The 12,492-nt window shown below is 40.9% G+C and overlaps 2 protein-coding genes across 8 annotated transcripts in view; one reads left to right on the top strand and one right to left on the bottom strand.

Moving 5' to 3' along the window:
* Positions 1-12,492, top strand: part of SHANK2 (SH3 and multiple ankyrin repeat domains 2) — a 515,992-nt gene that overhangs the window by 338,725 nt on the left and 164,775 nt on the right. For all 7 annotated transcript variants that reach the window (XR_011337489.1, XM_069857381.1, XM_069857383.1 and 4 more), the window contains one exon: positions 36-2,448. Coding sequence is in view for 6 of the 7 variants with exons in the window: in XM_069857381.1 (XP_069713482.1) it covers positions 36-2,448 (2,413 nt within the window). In the remaining variant the exon portion in view is untranslated. The remainder of the gene's footprint in view (positions 1-35; positions 2,449-12,492) is intronic.
* PPFIA1 (PTPRF interacting protein alpha 1) overlaps positions 1-12,492 on the bottom strand; it is a 254,395-nt gene that overhangs the window by 129,181 nt on the left and 112,722 nt on the right. The window lies entirely within an intron of this gene.

Consider the following 12,492-nt stretch of genomic DNA (forward strand, 5'->3'; position numbering starts at 1 on the left):
AAGACAACGTTTAAAATATATTTTCTGATTTTTAGGAATAACAGAGGAAGAACGGCAGTTTTTGGCTCCTCCTATGCTGAAGTTTACGAGAAGTCTTTCAATGCCTGACACCTCTGAAGATATCCCACCACCACCGCAGTCCTTACCTCCTTCACCACCACCACCTTCTCCCTCTCTGTACAACTCTCCCAAATCCCCAACATCAAGGAGCTATGGCACTATCAAACCTCCATTTAATCAGAATTCAGGTTCAAAAATTTCTTTGGTTAGGCCTGAGAATGTGGGAACAATGATAAGGGACAAAGGGATCTATTATAGACGAGAACTGGACCGATACTCTCTGGACTCTGAAGACCTGTACAGTCGGAGTGCCGCATCTCAGGCAAATTTCAGGAACAAGAGAGGTCAGATGCCTGAAAACCCATATTCTGAGGTTGGAAAGATTGCAAGCAAAGCAGTTTACGTGCCGGCCAAACCAGCGAGGCGGAAGGGGATGCTGGTGAAACAATCCAATGTTGAAGACAGTCCAGAAAAGACCTGCTCTATTCCAATCCCAACAATTATTGTGAAAGAGCCATCCACCAGCAGCAGCGGGAAAAGCAGCCAAGGGAGCAGCATGGAAATTGATCCTCAGTCTTCAGAGCAACCTGGGCAACTGCGACCCGACGATAGCTTAGGTGTCAGCAGTCCATTTGCAGCAGCCATTGCTGGAGCAGTACGGGATAGGGAAAAGAGGCTGGAAGCAAGGCGTAATTCTCCAGCCTTCCTTTCCACAGACCTAGGAGATGAGGATGTTGGACTAACACCACCAACGCCACGTATGAGGCAATCTAAATTTACCGATGAAGCAATGTTTAGTGCTGAAGATGGTTTTAGACAGCTGATGTCACCATCTCCGATTCCCGCACCTAGAGAACCTGAAAATATTTTTAATAGCAGTGAACCCAACAATCAAAGTGATTCAAGGACATTAAATGCTTCGTCCAAAACGAAAGGTACTGAAAACAGTACAGCGGCAGCTAAGTCCACGAATGTATCCAGCTCAGATAATTATGTTCACCCAATCACAGGAAAGCTACTAGATCCAAACTCACCTCTAGCCCTTGCTCTCTCTGCCAGGGACAGAGCCATGAAAGAACAAACACAGCAGATTCCAGGCAAAGGAGACACAGTTAAAGCTGACCTTAATAAACCACTTTACATCGATACAAAACTGAGACCCAATATCGAAACGACTTTTCCTGTTACTGCTACTGTCACTAGGCAAAATACTCGTGGCCCGTTGAGACGGCAGGAGACCGAGAACAAGTATGAAACAGATGCAGGGAAAGAAAAGAAAGCTGAGGAGAAGAAAAACATGTTGATAAACATTGTGGATACTTCACAGCAAAAGTCAGCTGGCTTGTTAATGGTTCATACGGTGGACACGGCAAAGTCAGATGATGCACCAGAAGAAGAAGAGGAAAAGAGAGATGAAATAGAAGTGAATCCCGAGAACTCCCCACCAGAGAGGCCAGAGGGCAGCGAGGAAGCAGAGAGTGAGCTGAACGTGCCTGCTGCCCCTGAACCACCGGCATCTCCCTGCAAAACCATCGTAGCAGCGAGCTCTGTTGATGACCCTGTCATCTTGCCATTCCGCATCCCTCCACCACCCTTAGCATCAGTTGATATTGATGAAGAGTTTATTTTTACTGAGCCACTACCACCCCCCTTAGAGTTCGCCAACAGCTTTGATATCCCCGATGACCGCGCACCTCCCGGTTCAGCGCTAACAGACTTGGTTAAGCAAAGAAAAAATGGCACGCCTTCACCCGAACCATTTGCCCCCAGCCAGTCAACGAATTCCTTAGACAGTAAAAAGCAAGTGGGTCTTTCAAACTGTTTGCCTGCCTCCTTTCTGCCACCCCCTGACAGCTTTGATAATGTCACTGACTCTGGGATTGAGGAGGTAGATAGTCGGAGTGGTAGTGACCATCACTTAGAGACAACCAGCACTATCTCAACGGTGTCCAGCATCTCTACCTTATCCTCGGAAGTGGGTGAGAACGTGGATACTTGTACAGTCTATGCAGATGGGCAAACATTTCTGGTGGACAAACCCCCAGTACCTCCTAAGCCAAAAATGAAGCCCATAATCAACAAAAGCAATGCACTTTACAAGGATGCGCTAATTGAAGAAACTGTAGACAGCTTTGTTATTCCTCCTCCCGCTCCGCCCCCACCTCCAATCAGTGCACAGCCCAATATGGCTAAAGTTGTTCCCCAAAGGACATCTAAGCTATGGGGTGATGTGACGGAGGTGAAAAGCCCAATTCTCTCAGGCCCAAAGGCTAATGTTATTAGTGAATTGAACTCAATACTCCAGCAAATGAACAGAGAGAAATCCTCAAAGCCAGGGGAAGGATTGGAGTCACCTACTGGAACAAAAACTGCAAGTCTCAGTACAAGGTAAATGTAATTAACCGTATAATTTTCTAATAAAGACTTGATTTTTTTCCATCCTGTAAATCAAATAATCTATTAAGAAGAATGTGCTCTCTATTGTGCATGTCTATGACAAAAAATTTTACAGGAGGGAAGAATTTCCAACATTGTCAATGTTTCCATAGTTTCCACGATAGGGTAGGAGATTTCTCAGTCTTCTACAACTTCAGAAAGAATTTCTGCAAACCTTTCAGTTGTTTTGATGGGAGTTACTTAGATTTATTTTTAAGTAGTACTTTTCTCTTTAATAAGTTTTTCTTTAAAATGAGGCAATAATTCAATTTTTCCTTAGTCTCAGAACTTATTTGGGCTTCAAACAGGTAAAAAAGTGGGTTTGCCTGGGCTTAAATCACATTCACCGTGTGATATCATTTGATTCATGCTGATACCTCTGATAATCCACTTCATCATAAAGTAGAAAAATCTCTTATTGAAATCCCTTTGCGCAATCCGTGTTGTTACTAAAAAGTTAATTTAGCATCTTTATGACTTAGCAGTATGGGTTTTAAGTTCTTATTTTCTATTGTATGTGCTTGTTAGTGAATAGTCTCTGATGTTTACAGGTTCAAGGGTGCAGCTCCTTTCTCCCAGCAGCAGCATCCTTGGTAGTGCAGTTTGCATATAAGTGGTTTGCAAAAGGTACTTAGGTGATAAATAACTCTCAGGAGTCAGACACCATTGGGTAAATGTACAATTAATTGTGTAGTCACATTTTTGAGGAATATGGATATAACATCATGAAATCCACACTTATGGAGGTGGGGGCGGAGCGGGGAGGTGATTTTGTTAGTTTTATTGAGAGCCTGAGGTATTTCTTTTTGTAGTATGGAATGGTTTGGCCTTATATACAGCAGCTAAATGTACCTTTTACTGAAAGATCGCATATTGTTTGGCCCAGACTGCTCCATAGAAATACATTTTGTGCAGAAATGCAGTGCTGACTTTGTTTTTAAAAATACACCATCTAAGTAGATTTTATTGGAATTATTCTGCCGTATAATAACTAACTCAGCTTTTGAAAAGCCACCATTCTTTGCATACCTAAAGATAATTTGGTTTTAGGGGAAGGGTGACTCTTAGTTGAAAAGGACTGCTCATTCAGAAAACAGTGCGATCAAAAAGCTCAGAGTTGGGTACATATATATATTTCCTGCAGGATGGAAGTCATCAGACTGGTGACAGTGAGTTATAGAGGTTATACAATTTTTAGAATGAAGAGATGGAAGAAAACCACTGAAATTCTGGAGTTCCTGTCATTGCCACTTGACTAAATGGAGCAGAAATTGAGTTGTCTGTACAGGAAAAGCACAAAGCACAAAAGCAAATGCAATGAAAACAGTACAAGAAAAACAATATATGCTGGCTGCCTGATGAAGACAGTCTTTAAGCAAAGTTAGCACAGCAACTGAACACTATACATTTGAGAACACCTCAGGCAAGCATAAAATCACTTATGTGATACTTATGCACTAGGCTTGAATTTTCTGAAGTCTTGTCATGCAGAAACTCTGAAAGTTTCATTTGACATTATTTTTCTTATGCCTTCAAGAACATTGTTCTTGCTAGAGCTTGATCATCTTTCTTGCTAAGCTATTCAAACAAGTTGCCTCTAGCTTTGTATATATAATATTTATAATTTTTCGTGTTTAGGCTGGTAGTTATTTGCAGGTTATAGTACAGACCTTTAGCATCCGTATTTTATTAGAAAATAACTGAGGCTATCAACTGCAATGTATTGTAAATAGGTGAAAGTATTATCATTATTGAGAGAAAAGTGAAAAGTCGAAGCAAATAGGCATACATCTTTTTTGTGAAAAGACATTTAAACAGGTATAAAGGTTTATGCAAAACTACTGTATCACTTAATTGGGAAAACACAAACTGTCGTGTAAGTAGGAGTAGTCCCATATATGTTACGTTTTAGATAAACATCTGACTTGACAGTGTTAGAAAGAATGTTGCTTTTCTATCCTTTAGCTTTTTTAATTCTTATAACTCAGATTTGGCAAATTATGTGATATTCATTATGGAACACTCAATTTGGAAACAAAACCACACAGAACTTTATTCAGTGTGGCTGAAATCCTACTTCTTTCCTGAAAAGTAAACCCAAATGGGTATCTTTGCAAACTGGAGAAAGGATCTTGGGATATGGCAGTACTGAAAGACCTATGAGGTAATTAATAAAACAAGTTGGCAGTGGCACAGAGCAGCAAAACTCTTGGCTGCCGTTTGACTGTGGAAGAAAATGACGCCTCCACAGAATTCCTGGTGGGAACGGAAGGTAAGAGGGCTGTATTTTGTTTCATTCTGTTTCCAAAATGGATGTGATGACTACATTATTTTTAATTGAGCTCCAGAAAATTGGGTGAATTGAAGATATTAAAAATGATTGGGAAAAGCTGCTCAGGATTTCTTTTTTAAGCTAAGTAATAAATCAGAGGCAGCAGAAGAGATTCAACTGCCTACAGGTATTAAAAGTGTGTCTCAGAAGGTGCTGTGCGCAATTATTTTTCAAGAGTGAAGTAGAGAGATGTAAACTGAGAATCATAGAATCATAGAATAACCAGGTTGGAAGAGACCCACTGGATCATCGAGTCCAACCATGCTTGTAGATTCAGAGGGTCCTACCTGTAAACCAGCGGTGGATTTTTGGGTGGTGTCTGTCTGTCTGCGCCTGTGCCCATTTCCCAACTGACTCTGGAGCAATGCTGGCATCTTCTCTATGTGAGCATAACCAGTTCCACATTCTGGGGGCGGTTGAGAGAGGATTGATTCCTGAGCTTGATGAAGAGTGTGAAAGAGGGAGCAAAAGGCTAAGAGCAAAACTTATCACAGTGGAAAAAATTGCTCTGATTTCATTTTGTTGTGCTATATATGTTTATGCCCTGAACAGTCTGCATTAAATTTCAATTCTGCTCTTAAAGGTGCCTGCATAAAAGCAATGGATGTATGGCAAATACTTCCCAGACAGAGGCATATTTTTTACTGCTTTTACTCCTGCCTCATCTTTTAGAAGGTCAAATAGATTAAAGCCTTTCTAGCCCAATTGCATGACTGACACAATTTTCTACAAAGCTATCAAATATTATGACCAACGAATACCATCCTGCTGAAATCCCAAGCATTAATGCTAATATTAAAATTTTAAAGCTAAAATTCTTGATTATTTTCTAATACTGTAAAGCTTTGGACAGCCAATTGTAGAGCTTGTAGCCCTTTGCTGTGAGGTAGCATTAGAAAAATAGCAAAGAATTTTGGTTCAAGTAATGCGAGGATTCTGCTAAATTAAAGAACAACTTGTTATATGTGCTGAAGGAAAAGTGATAAAAAATGAGTACAACTGTTCATATCTTTCACCCAGAGAGAAGTATTGGGAAGTGTTATAAATAGGACCATTGTTCACAGGCTCGTTTGGGTTATGTTCACAGCAATAACAGCCTGATGAAATTGAAAATATATATTTTCTCATTGGGACATATATAAAGTTATAGCCCAGATAGCGATCTTAAGAATCAGAAAGAGTTACTTTTGCACAGCCAGTAGACACACAATTGTAGTTTGTTCATGACAACTGCCCTGTTAGGGTAGTGAAGAGGTGAATTAAATTGTAGATAGTTGGGTAATGGCTTGCTACAGAAACCCATAAAAATATCTTCTATTTACATTTTTGATATATGAGGATTAGAAGAGATTGTTCTACTGTACTGAACAGCATTTCTCTCTCAAGTATTACTTTAAAAATCGACCCTAGACTTGCTTTTTTTCTCTGCACGTTGGTTTAGCGACGATTTTACATGGTGTATTTATAGTTTTCTGTGGTTCTTACGGAGATACTGAGTTTCAAGATTTTTAAATAGAGCACGGAAATGTTTGGCTGGAAACCATCTGCTTCTCAGCAGCAGTGGCCAGCCATGGGACAGAAAAAAGAAGACTTGTAGGGGGAGGAAAAGGAGGAATAGGTGAAAGGATCTGCTTGCTCACTTTTCCTAATAAAAGCACAAGGAGTTTGATCAGAAAATTCTGGACTGGAGCTAATCCCACTCCCAATTTCAGCCATCACTAGCTATAAGAAATTCTGGAGAAAAGTCCTGGTGAATGAGGTTGCCATCTGTTCTATCCATGTAGTCAGGTCACAACATCTGACTATTACTTCCTCCACTTTTGCCCATCCTTCTTTAGAGAAAAGGTTGAAGGTGATTGGCTATGAGGCTCTATTTGACCCAAATGCTCAGCACTAGTGCCCCAAAGATGAGTTTTGGTCCCATTTCTGAATTTGGATGTGCACAGGTACAGAGATAGGAAAACCCAACGTGGGGGAGCCCCGTGGCTTGGCAGGCGATACTTTTGTCAGCAAGCAAGGTGGGGAGGATGGGACATCTAATTGCAGTATTGACCATGATGCTATAAGTATAGCTGTGCTATAAATTCACTTGAGAGGCTACTGACTTTTATATGGAGCTGATAAAAGGAATGGGAAGAAGACTAATCCAGGACTTTTTACCAGGTTAAGGGAGGAGTGCTCACTCTGTCTGTGAACCCAGCAGTCGCTTAGCAACGTAAGGATCAAGTGCAAGCCTGCAAGATGACTGAATAATGTCAGCATGATTAACGTAGAATAGACACAGTGTTGTGAAGGAGGAGAAACTCAGCCCCCAGTGAAAACAGCATCCTTCAACCACAACTCCGGTGTACTAAAAAGGAGTAATGAACAGCAACTGCTGCTGCTCTCTACTGTCGGCATACCAAAATGATTGATAGCTTAGCCATAGGGAGAAATATTTTCTATTTCAAACAATGCTTAAGTTTCTCCAGCTGTGGTTGCACATTGTCCTCTTGACCTCTGAGGCAGGTTGGGCATTGCTCCTGGTAGTGGGAAATGCTTGCTATTAACCTGGGAGTTATGCTTAACCATATAGGATTGAGTCCCCTAGGAAAGATAACCTCTACAGCGCTGGCACAGCAGATTTTTAAAGTGAAACTGCCTATGACTAAGGGTTTTCTCCATCTCTGATTTGTTTTTTACGATGGTCTGGAGGAGTTCCTATTTTTACACAAACAGGTAAGGTGGAATCAAATTTAGTAACAAGCCCTGCATAGGAACTGATTCTAATTTGGTTTATTGTCAAGTGTGTTTGGATTTCACAGATGATAAATACTTATCTTGTGGGGTAATTCGGAAGCCTTGATCTTTCACTTTACTGCTGACCCATTAGATTCATTTCATTTCGTTAACCGTTTGTCAGACAATTTCACAGGATTACTTGCTTTGTCAGTAATTTTTGCAGTGTTTCAGTCATTCCATTTTGTCATTTTTATTTGCTGTCATGACTGCTGTTGTCAGAAGAGGGTCATGCTGAAGTGCCATGAAGTAAGTGACAACCATAAAGCATAGAGTATTGTGTGTTGTACATTCTGCTTCTTTTTAATGCTCACTCATTGTTATTGCATTTCAGTGATTTTTGGTGTTGACTTTGTTACAAAGTGCAATGTGGATTAGGTCGTCCTAATCCAGAATGGTAGCCATTCTAAACCCAGAAATAGGATGTCATCTCAAAGAGAAATAAAGGCCAGAAGTATTCAATGAATGATTCTATAATATTAGCACGCAGGACCAGATCCCTGAATTTATGTCTGAGCACCTAGAGAAGAAGCATGAGTTTTCAAATATGCCCAAATTCTCCTGGATTTTTGAAGGGTGTTTTGGGGTGGATGGCAGACTAGGGAGGGATGATCAGTGCATTTTTACATAGAATCATTAAGGTTGAAAAGACCTCTGAGATCATCCAGTCCAACCATCAGACCAATACCACCATGCCTACTAAACTGTGCCATGAAGTCCCACATCTACACATTTTTTGAACACCTCCAGGGAAGGAGTCTCATTGCCTGTGTGAGGTTCAAAGTAAAGACAAACTAGCCCTTAAATTAATTAAGATCTGCTGCAGTCATCATGGTGGAGTCTTTCATGTTTGGAAGTTGTGGGATTTCCCTCTTTCTCCTTCCTGCTTCCCTTGACCTTACTCCCTGCCTCTCTCCAAGAATCTCAAGAGAAGTGTGACCAGCAGAAGGAGGGAGGGAGGTGATTCTTCCCCTCTATTCTGCTCTTGTGAGATCTCACCTGGAGTCCTGCATTCGGTTCTAGTGTCCTCAGCACAGGAAGGACCTGGATCTATTAGAGTGAGTCCAGAGAAGGCCACAAAGATGATCAAAGGGCTGGAACATCTTCCCTATAAGGACACACTGAGAGAGTTGGATTTGTTCAGCCTGGAGAAGAGAAGGTTCCAGGGAGACCTTATAGCAACCTTCCAATGCTTAAAGGGGAGTGACAGGAAAGCTTGTGGATGGTGTGGGGAGTGGCAGGGATAGGATAAAGGGGAATGGTTTTAAGCTGAAAGGTGGGACATTTAGATTAGATACTAGGATGAAATTTTTTCCTGTGAGGGTGCTGAGGCTCTGACAACGGTCACCCAGAGAAGTCATGGATGCCCCATCCCATGCCACATTGGATGAGGCTTTGAGCAACCTGATCCAGTTGGAGGTGTCCCTGCCCATGGTAAGGGTGTTGGAACTGAGTAGGCTTAAGGTCCCTTCCAACCCAACCATTCTATGATTCTATGAGAGATGGCTGGAGCGGACTTTGGGTCCTCTTCCCCTCATCAGCACCATTCCCTTGCTGCCAGTTTCCAGACATTTGTGCTGTTTGCATGGAAACTGTTGTGCTTGAACAGACTCACATAGACCTTAATGTTTATTCTTCACTCCAACTCAACAGTGTTGCTTGCAACAGACACTCACCATTTCTCAATTCTTCTCACTAAGATAACACTGTTAAAAGAATCTCTGTATCCTGACAGTCATCACATCAGCCCTTATTCTTCATCTTCTCTCAAAACAGACAATTAGTGTCTTTCTTTTCTACCGTAAAATTTTCCTTCAACGATCCAAATCTAAAGGAAAAATATTATAAGAGATGAAGGCAAAATTTTGGGTTTGTGTGTTCTCAAAAACCTGTGAAAAGTTAATTTATCACAGTACCTCTGTGTGGAGACTCATTTCACTTATTGGTTCTCTTGGTTGTTAAGATGTTTTTATCTCTGATGCATTGGATGAACTTTGTCAGAAGCAGTGAGTCTTTTGGCAAGGTACAGAATAAACCACCTCCCATGACAGCATTATAGTTTTGGGGTTTTTTTTTCACATGGGAGGCTCCTAGGAGTTGTTGCAAGATGCCGTCTTCCACTGATATTAAATTAACAGTAAATTTGAATCCTGTAAATCTAATTTAGAATTTGAAAAAATTACTTGCCAACAAGCTGTGTTGATGGCTTTTATATTTGGAAGCCGCATGTTTGTGACATAGAAATTATATATTGTGATTTTAATATGAGGCAACATAATGGGCCTTGCAATCAGTGCAGTCTTACAGCAGCAAATGTTTCTAAGTTACTACCATATGCTGATTCTAACAGAGCAAATTTTATTTAAAATAATTATCAGACTTTTCACCTTTTTAAAATGAAATTTGGGGTTAGGCAGGTTTAATATGGATTTAATATGTTTAGTAAAACAGATGATCAAATAAGGCATAAGAAATTGCTCTTATTAAAAATCTGGGAAAGCCACAACACAACAAAAACATGCCTGCTCTCCAGCTGGAATGTGCTTGCTCCTTATTACTAGGATATCAATCACCCTTAAAATACAAGACAGCTGATGGTTTCGAGGCTGTATCTGCATCACAGATTGTATTGGAGATGTCATAAATTATAATTTAGGATGCACAGGAGTTAGTTACACAAATATACATGTTTTTTTTCGTTGGATTACAATTACAATACAGCAGTCTCTGTAACATGTTGGAATTGATATGGCAGGTGAAAGGAAGGAAAAGAAAGGGAAAGAAATGGATTGCGGAGTTAAAGACCTCAAACTGAAAGCCTGGAAATGCAGCTGTGGGCTCCAGGAGGCTTGTCTGGCTTTCACGAGGGCTGGGTCAGTGCAGTGAAGCCTGTGGAGCTGATAGCAGAGCTGAAGCACAGCAGCTGGGAGTTGGGCACAAACTCAGTCTTGCAGATTGCTGAAGAATTTTGCAGGCAGAAGTTGCTGTGTTTAAAATTCATCCTAAACAGGGCCACTGTTGAGCAGTGAGGACACGTACTGAGTCATGGACTTGTCGGTGTTCCCAAGTATTAGTAGAACTAATAACTTTCTTGAAGGTGTGTTGCTGTAGGATTAAGTCTGTTAATGTTAACTAAGTGCTCTGTGCTTTCTCATAGAGGTATTAATAATAATAATAATAATAATAATGTTTAATAAAATCTTGATCACAGACGTGGCTTTAAACTGAACTACTGTTGAAACCTCATTAATCGGCTAAAATATCTTATCTTTGTTCCAGAGATGTATTTAATAGCCAGTAGTCGTGAAACTATGCCTTGAAAAAAGCAAGATGCACACAGACCTTTTAATATTGCCTGTAGTCATGCAAAGCTCTTACTTTGATCCAGGCTGACAGAAAGGAATGCACAACGTTGCTTTGCTCACCCAGTATTGCTGCCTGTGGGTCTGAGAAGGTTGGGTAACGCCAGTCTAAGGAATGCTTAAAATAAGAGCACACAGTTTACTTTTGGAGGTTTTATTCTAGGGGCCTTCTTAAAAGGAACAGTGACAATGATTGCCTGAGCAAGGATGGGCAGGGAGTCTATGAAAGGAACAATACAGAGAAGGTGCAGCAAAAGTGGGTTACAAAGCAGAGGGTGTGCACTGAGCCTGGAGTTGTCAGTCAAATAACAGGAGGGATATTACAGCGCCTAGCATAATAGAAGATACATTTTTGTCATCTATTTGATATTGCTGTAATGGGTGTGAATGCAAACCCATCATTTCTAGCATCTGCAAGACAGGAAAGTTAACTAGAAGCGTAATTGCAGGTGAAGAGAGAGGGAGACATTTCCACATTTATGCAAAACTCATCCTGCTCTTCTCGCAATCACTAGGACAGCATTGTATTTCCAAGAGGTTTTTTGTAGATTTAAACTTAGATCATGTCTTATTAAAGTGTGCAAGACTCCAAATGCAAACCTGAAGTAGGAAGAAATAACTTGCTTCCCTTGGTTAGTAGAATTTAATAGTTTTTTGCCACAGACTTTTTACTTGTGAGAATGCTTAGCTCCAGTCTTGGAAGACAATGAGAGCCATTAAACTCCAAATAAAACAGGAAACACTCAAAACCTTGCCAAATGTTTCCCTTCTTTGTTAAATTACAAAGACGTAAGTGCTAAGAGCATTGTTCCTACTGTGTTTTAAGTGAAATACCAACCTTTCCACTCTCAAAAGGATCCCCCTGTTCCCATTGAAATATATGGTACAATTTGTGGGAAATCAATGGGATTGCTCATGTGAAGAACACGTACATTCTCCAAAAAGTTATTCTTGGTGCTTTTCTAATAACGTAGTGTTGGAGCTCTATTTGAATGATAGGCGCGTGCTCTGAATCTTAGTGTAGCAGTGCCATAGGTTACCTGGTGGCTAGGTTTGTTAATTACGTACCCAAGATGTGATGTGGGGAGTATGTAGCTAACAGGGCTTAAAACAGCCAGCAACAAACCAAGGGAAAACCAGAGAAGGTCTCCAGTTCAGTACTACCAGGGCTACAACAAGGCTCATCCGAGAGAAAGGGATTAATACCCTGTTATCACTGCCTCGAGTGAGCTGCCTACATTTCTTCATTTTGGAACTGGATGAGTACTTCACAAGGGGAGCAGGTTAGGGTAGATGATGAGGAAGTGCTGGTACTATTATCTTGTTATTTAAAATTTTAAAGCAGGATGTGGGTGACCAAAGTCAAGTCACTGCCCTTCTGGGGGTGTTCACAATTACAGTGCACCGGGGAGCAGACCCAGTGAGAGAGAATAACCTTACACGCTACATCCTCCTTCCCAGCAGTCACAACGCTCAGCAGGAAGGAGCAAAGCTGATGTAATTACCTATGGCAGAGGAGCACGA

Source organism: Phaenicophaeus curvirostris, chromosome 5 (genome assembly GCF_032191515.1).
Source record: "Phaenicophaeus curvirostris isolate KB17595 chromosome 5, BPBGC_Pcur_1.0, whole genome shotgun sequence".
NCBI classification, from domain to species: Eukaryota; Metazoa; Chordata; class Aves; order Cuculiformes; family Cuculidae; genus Phaenicophaeus; species Phaenicophaeus curvirostris.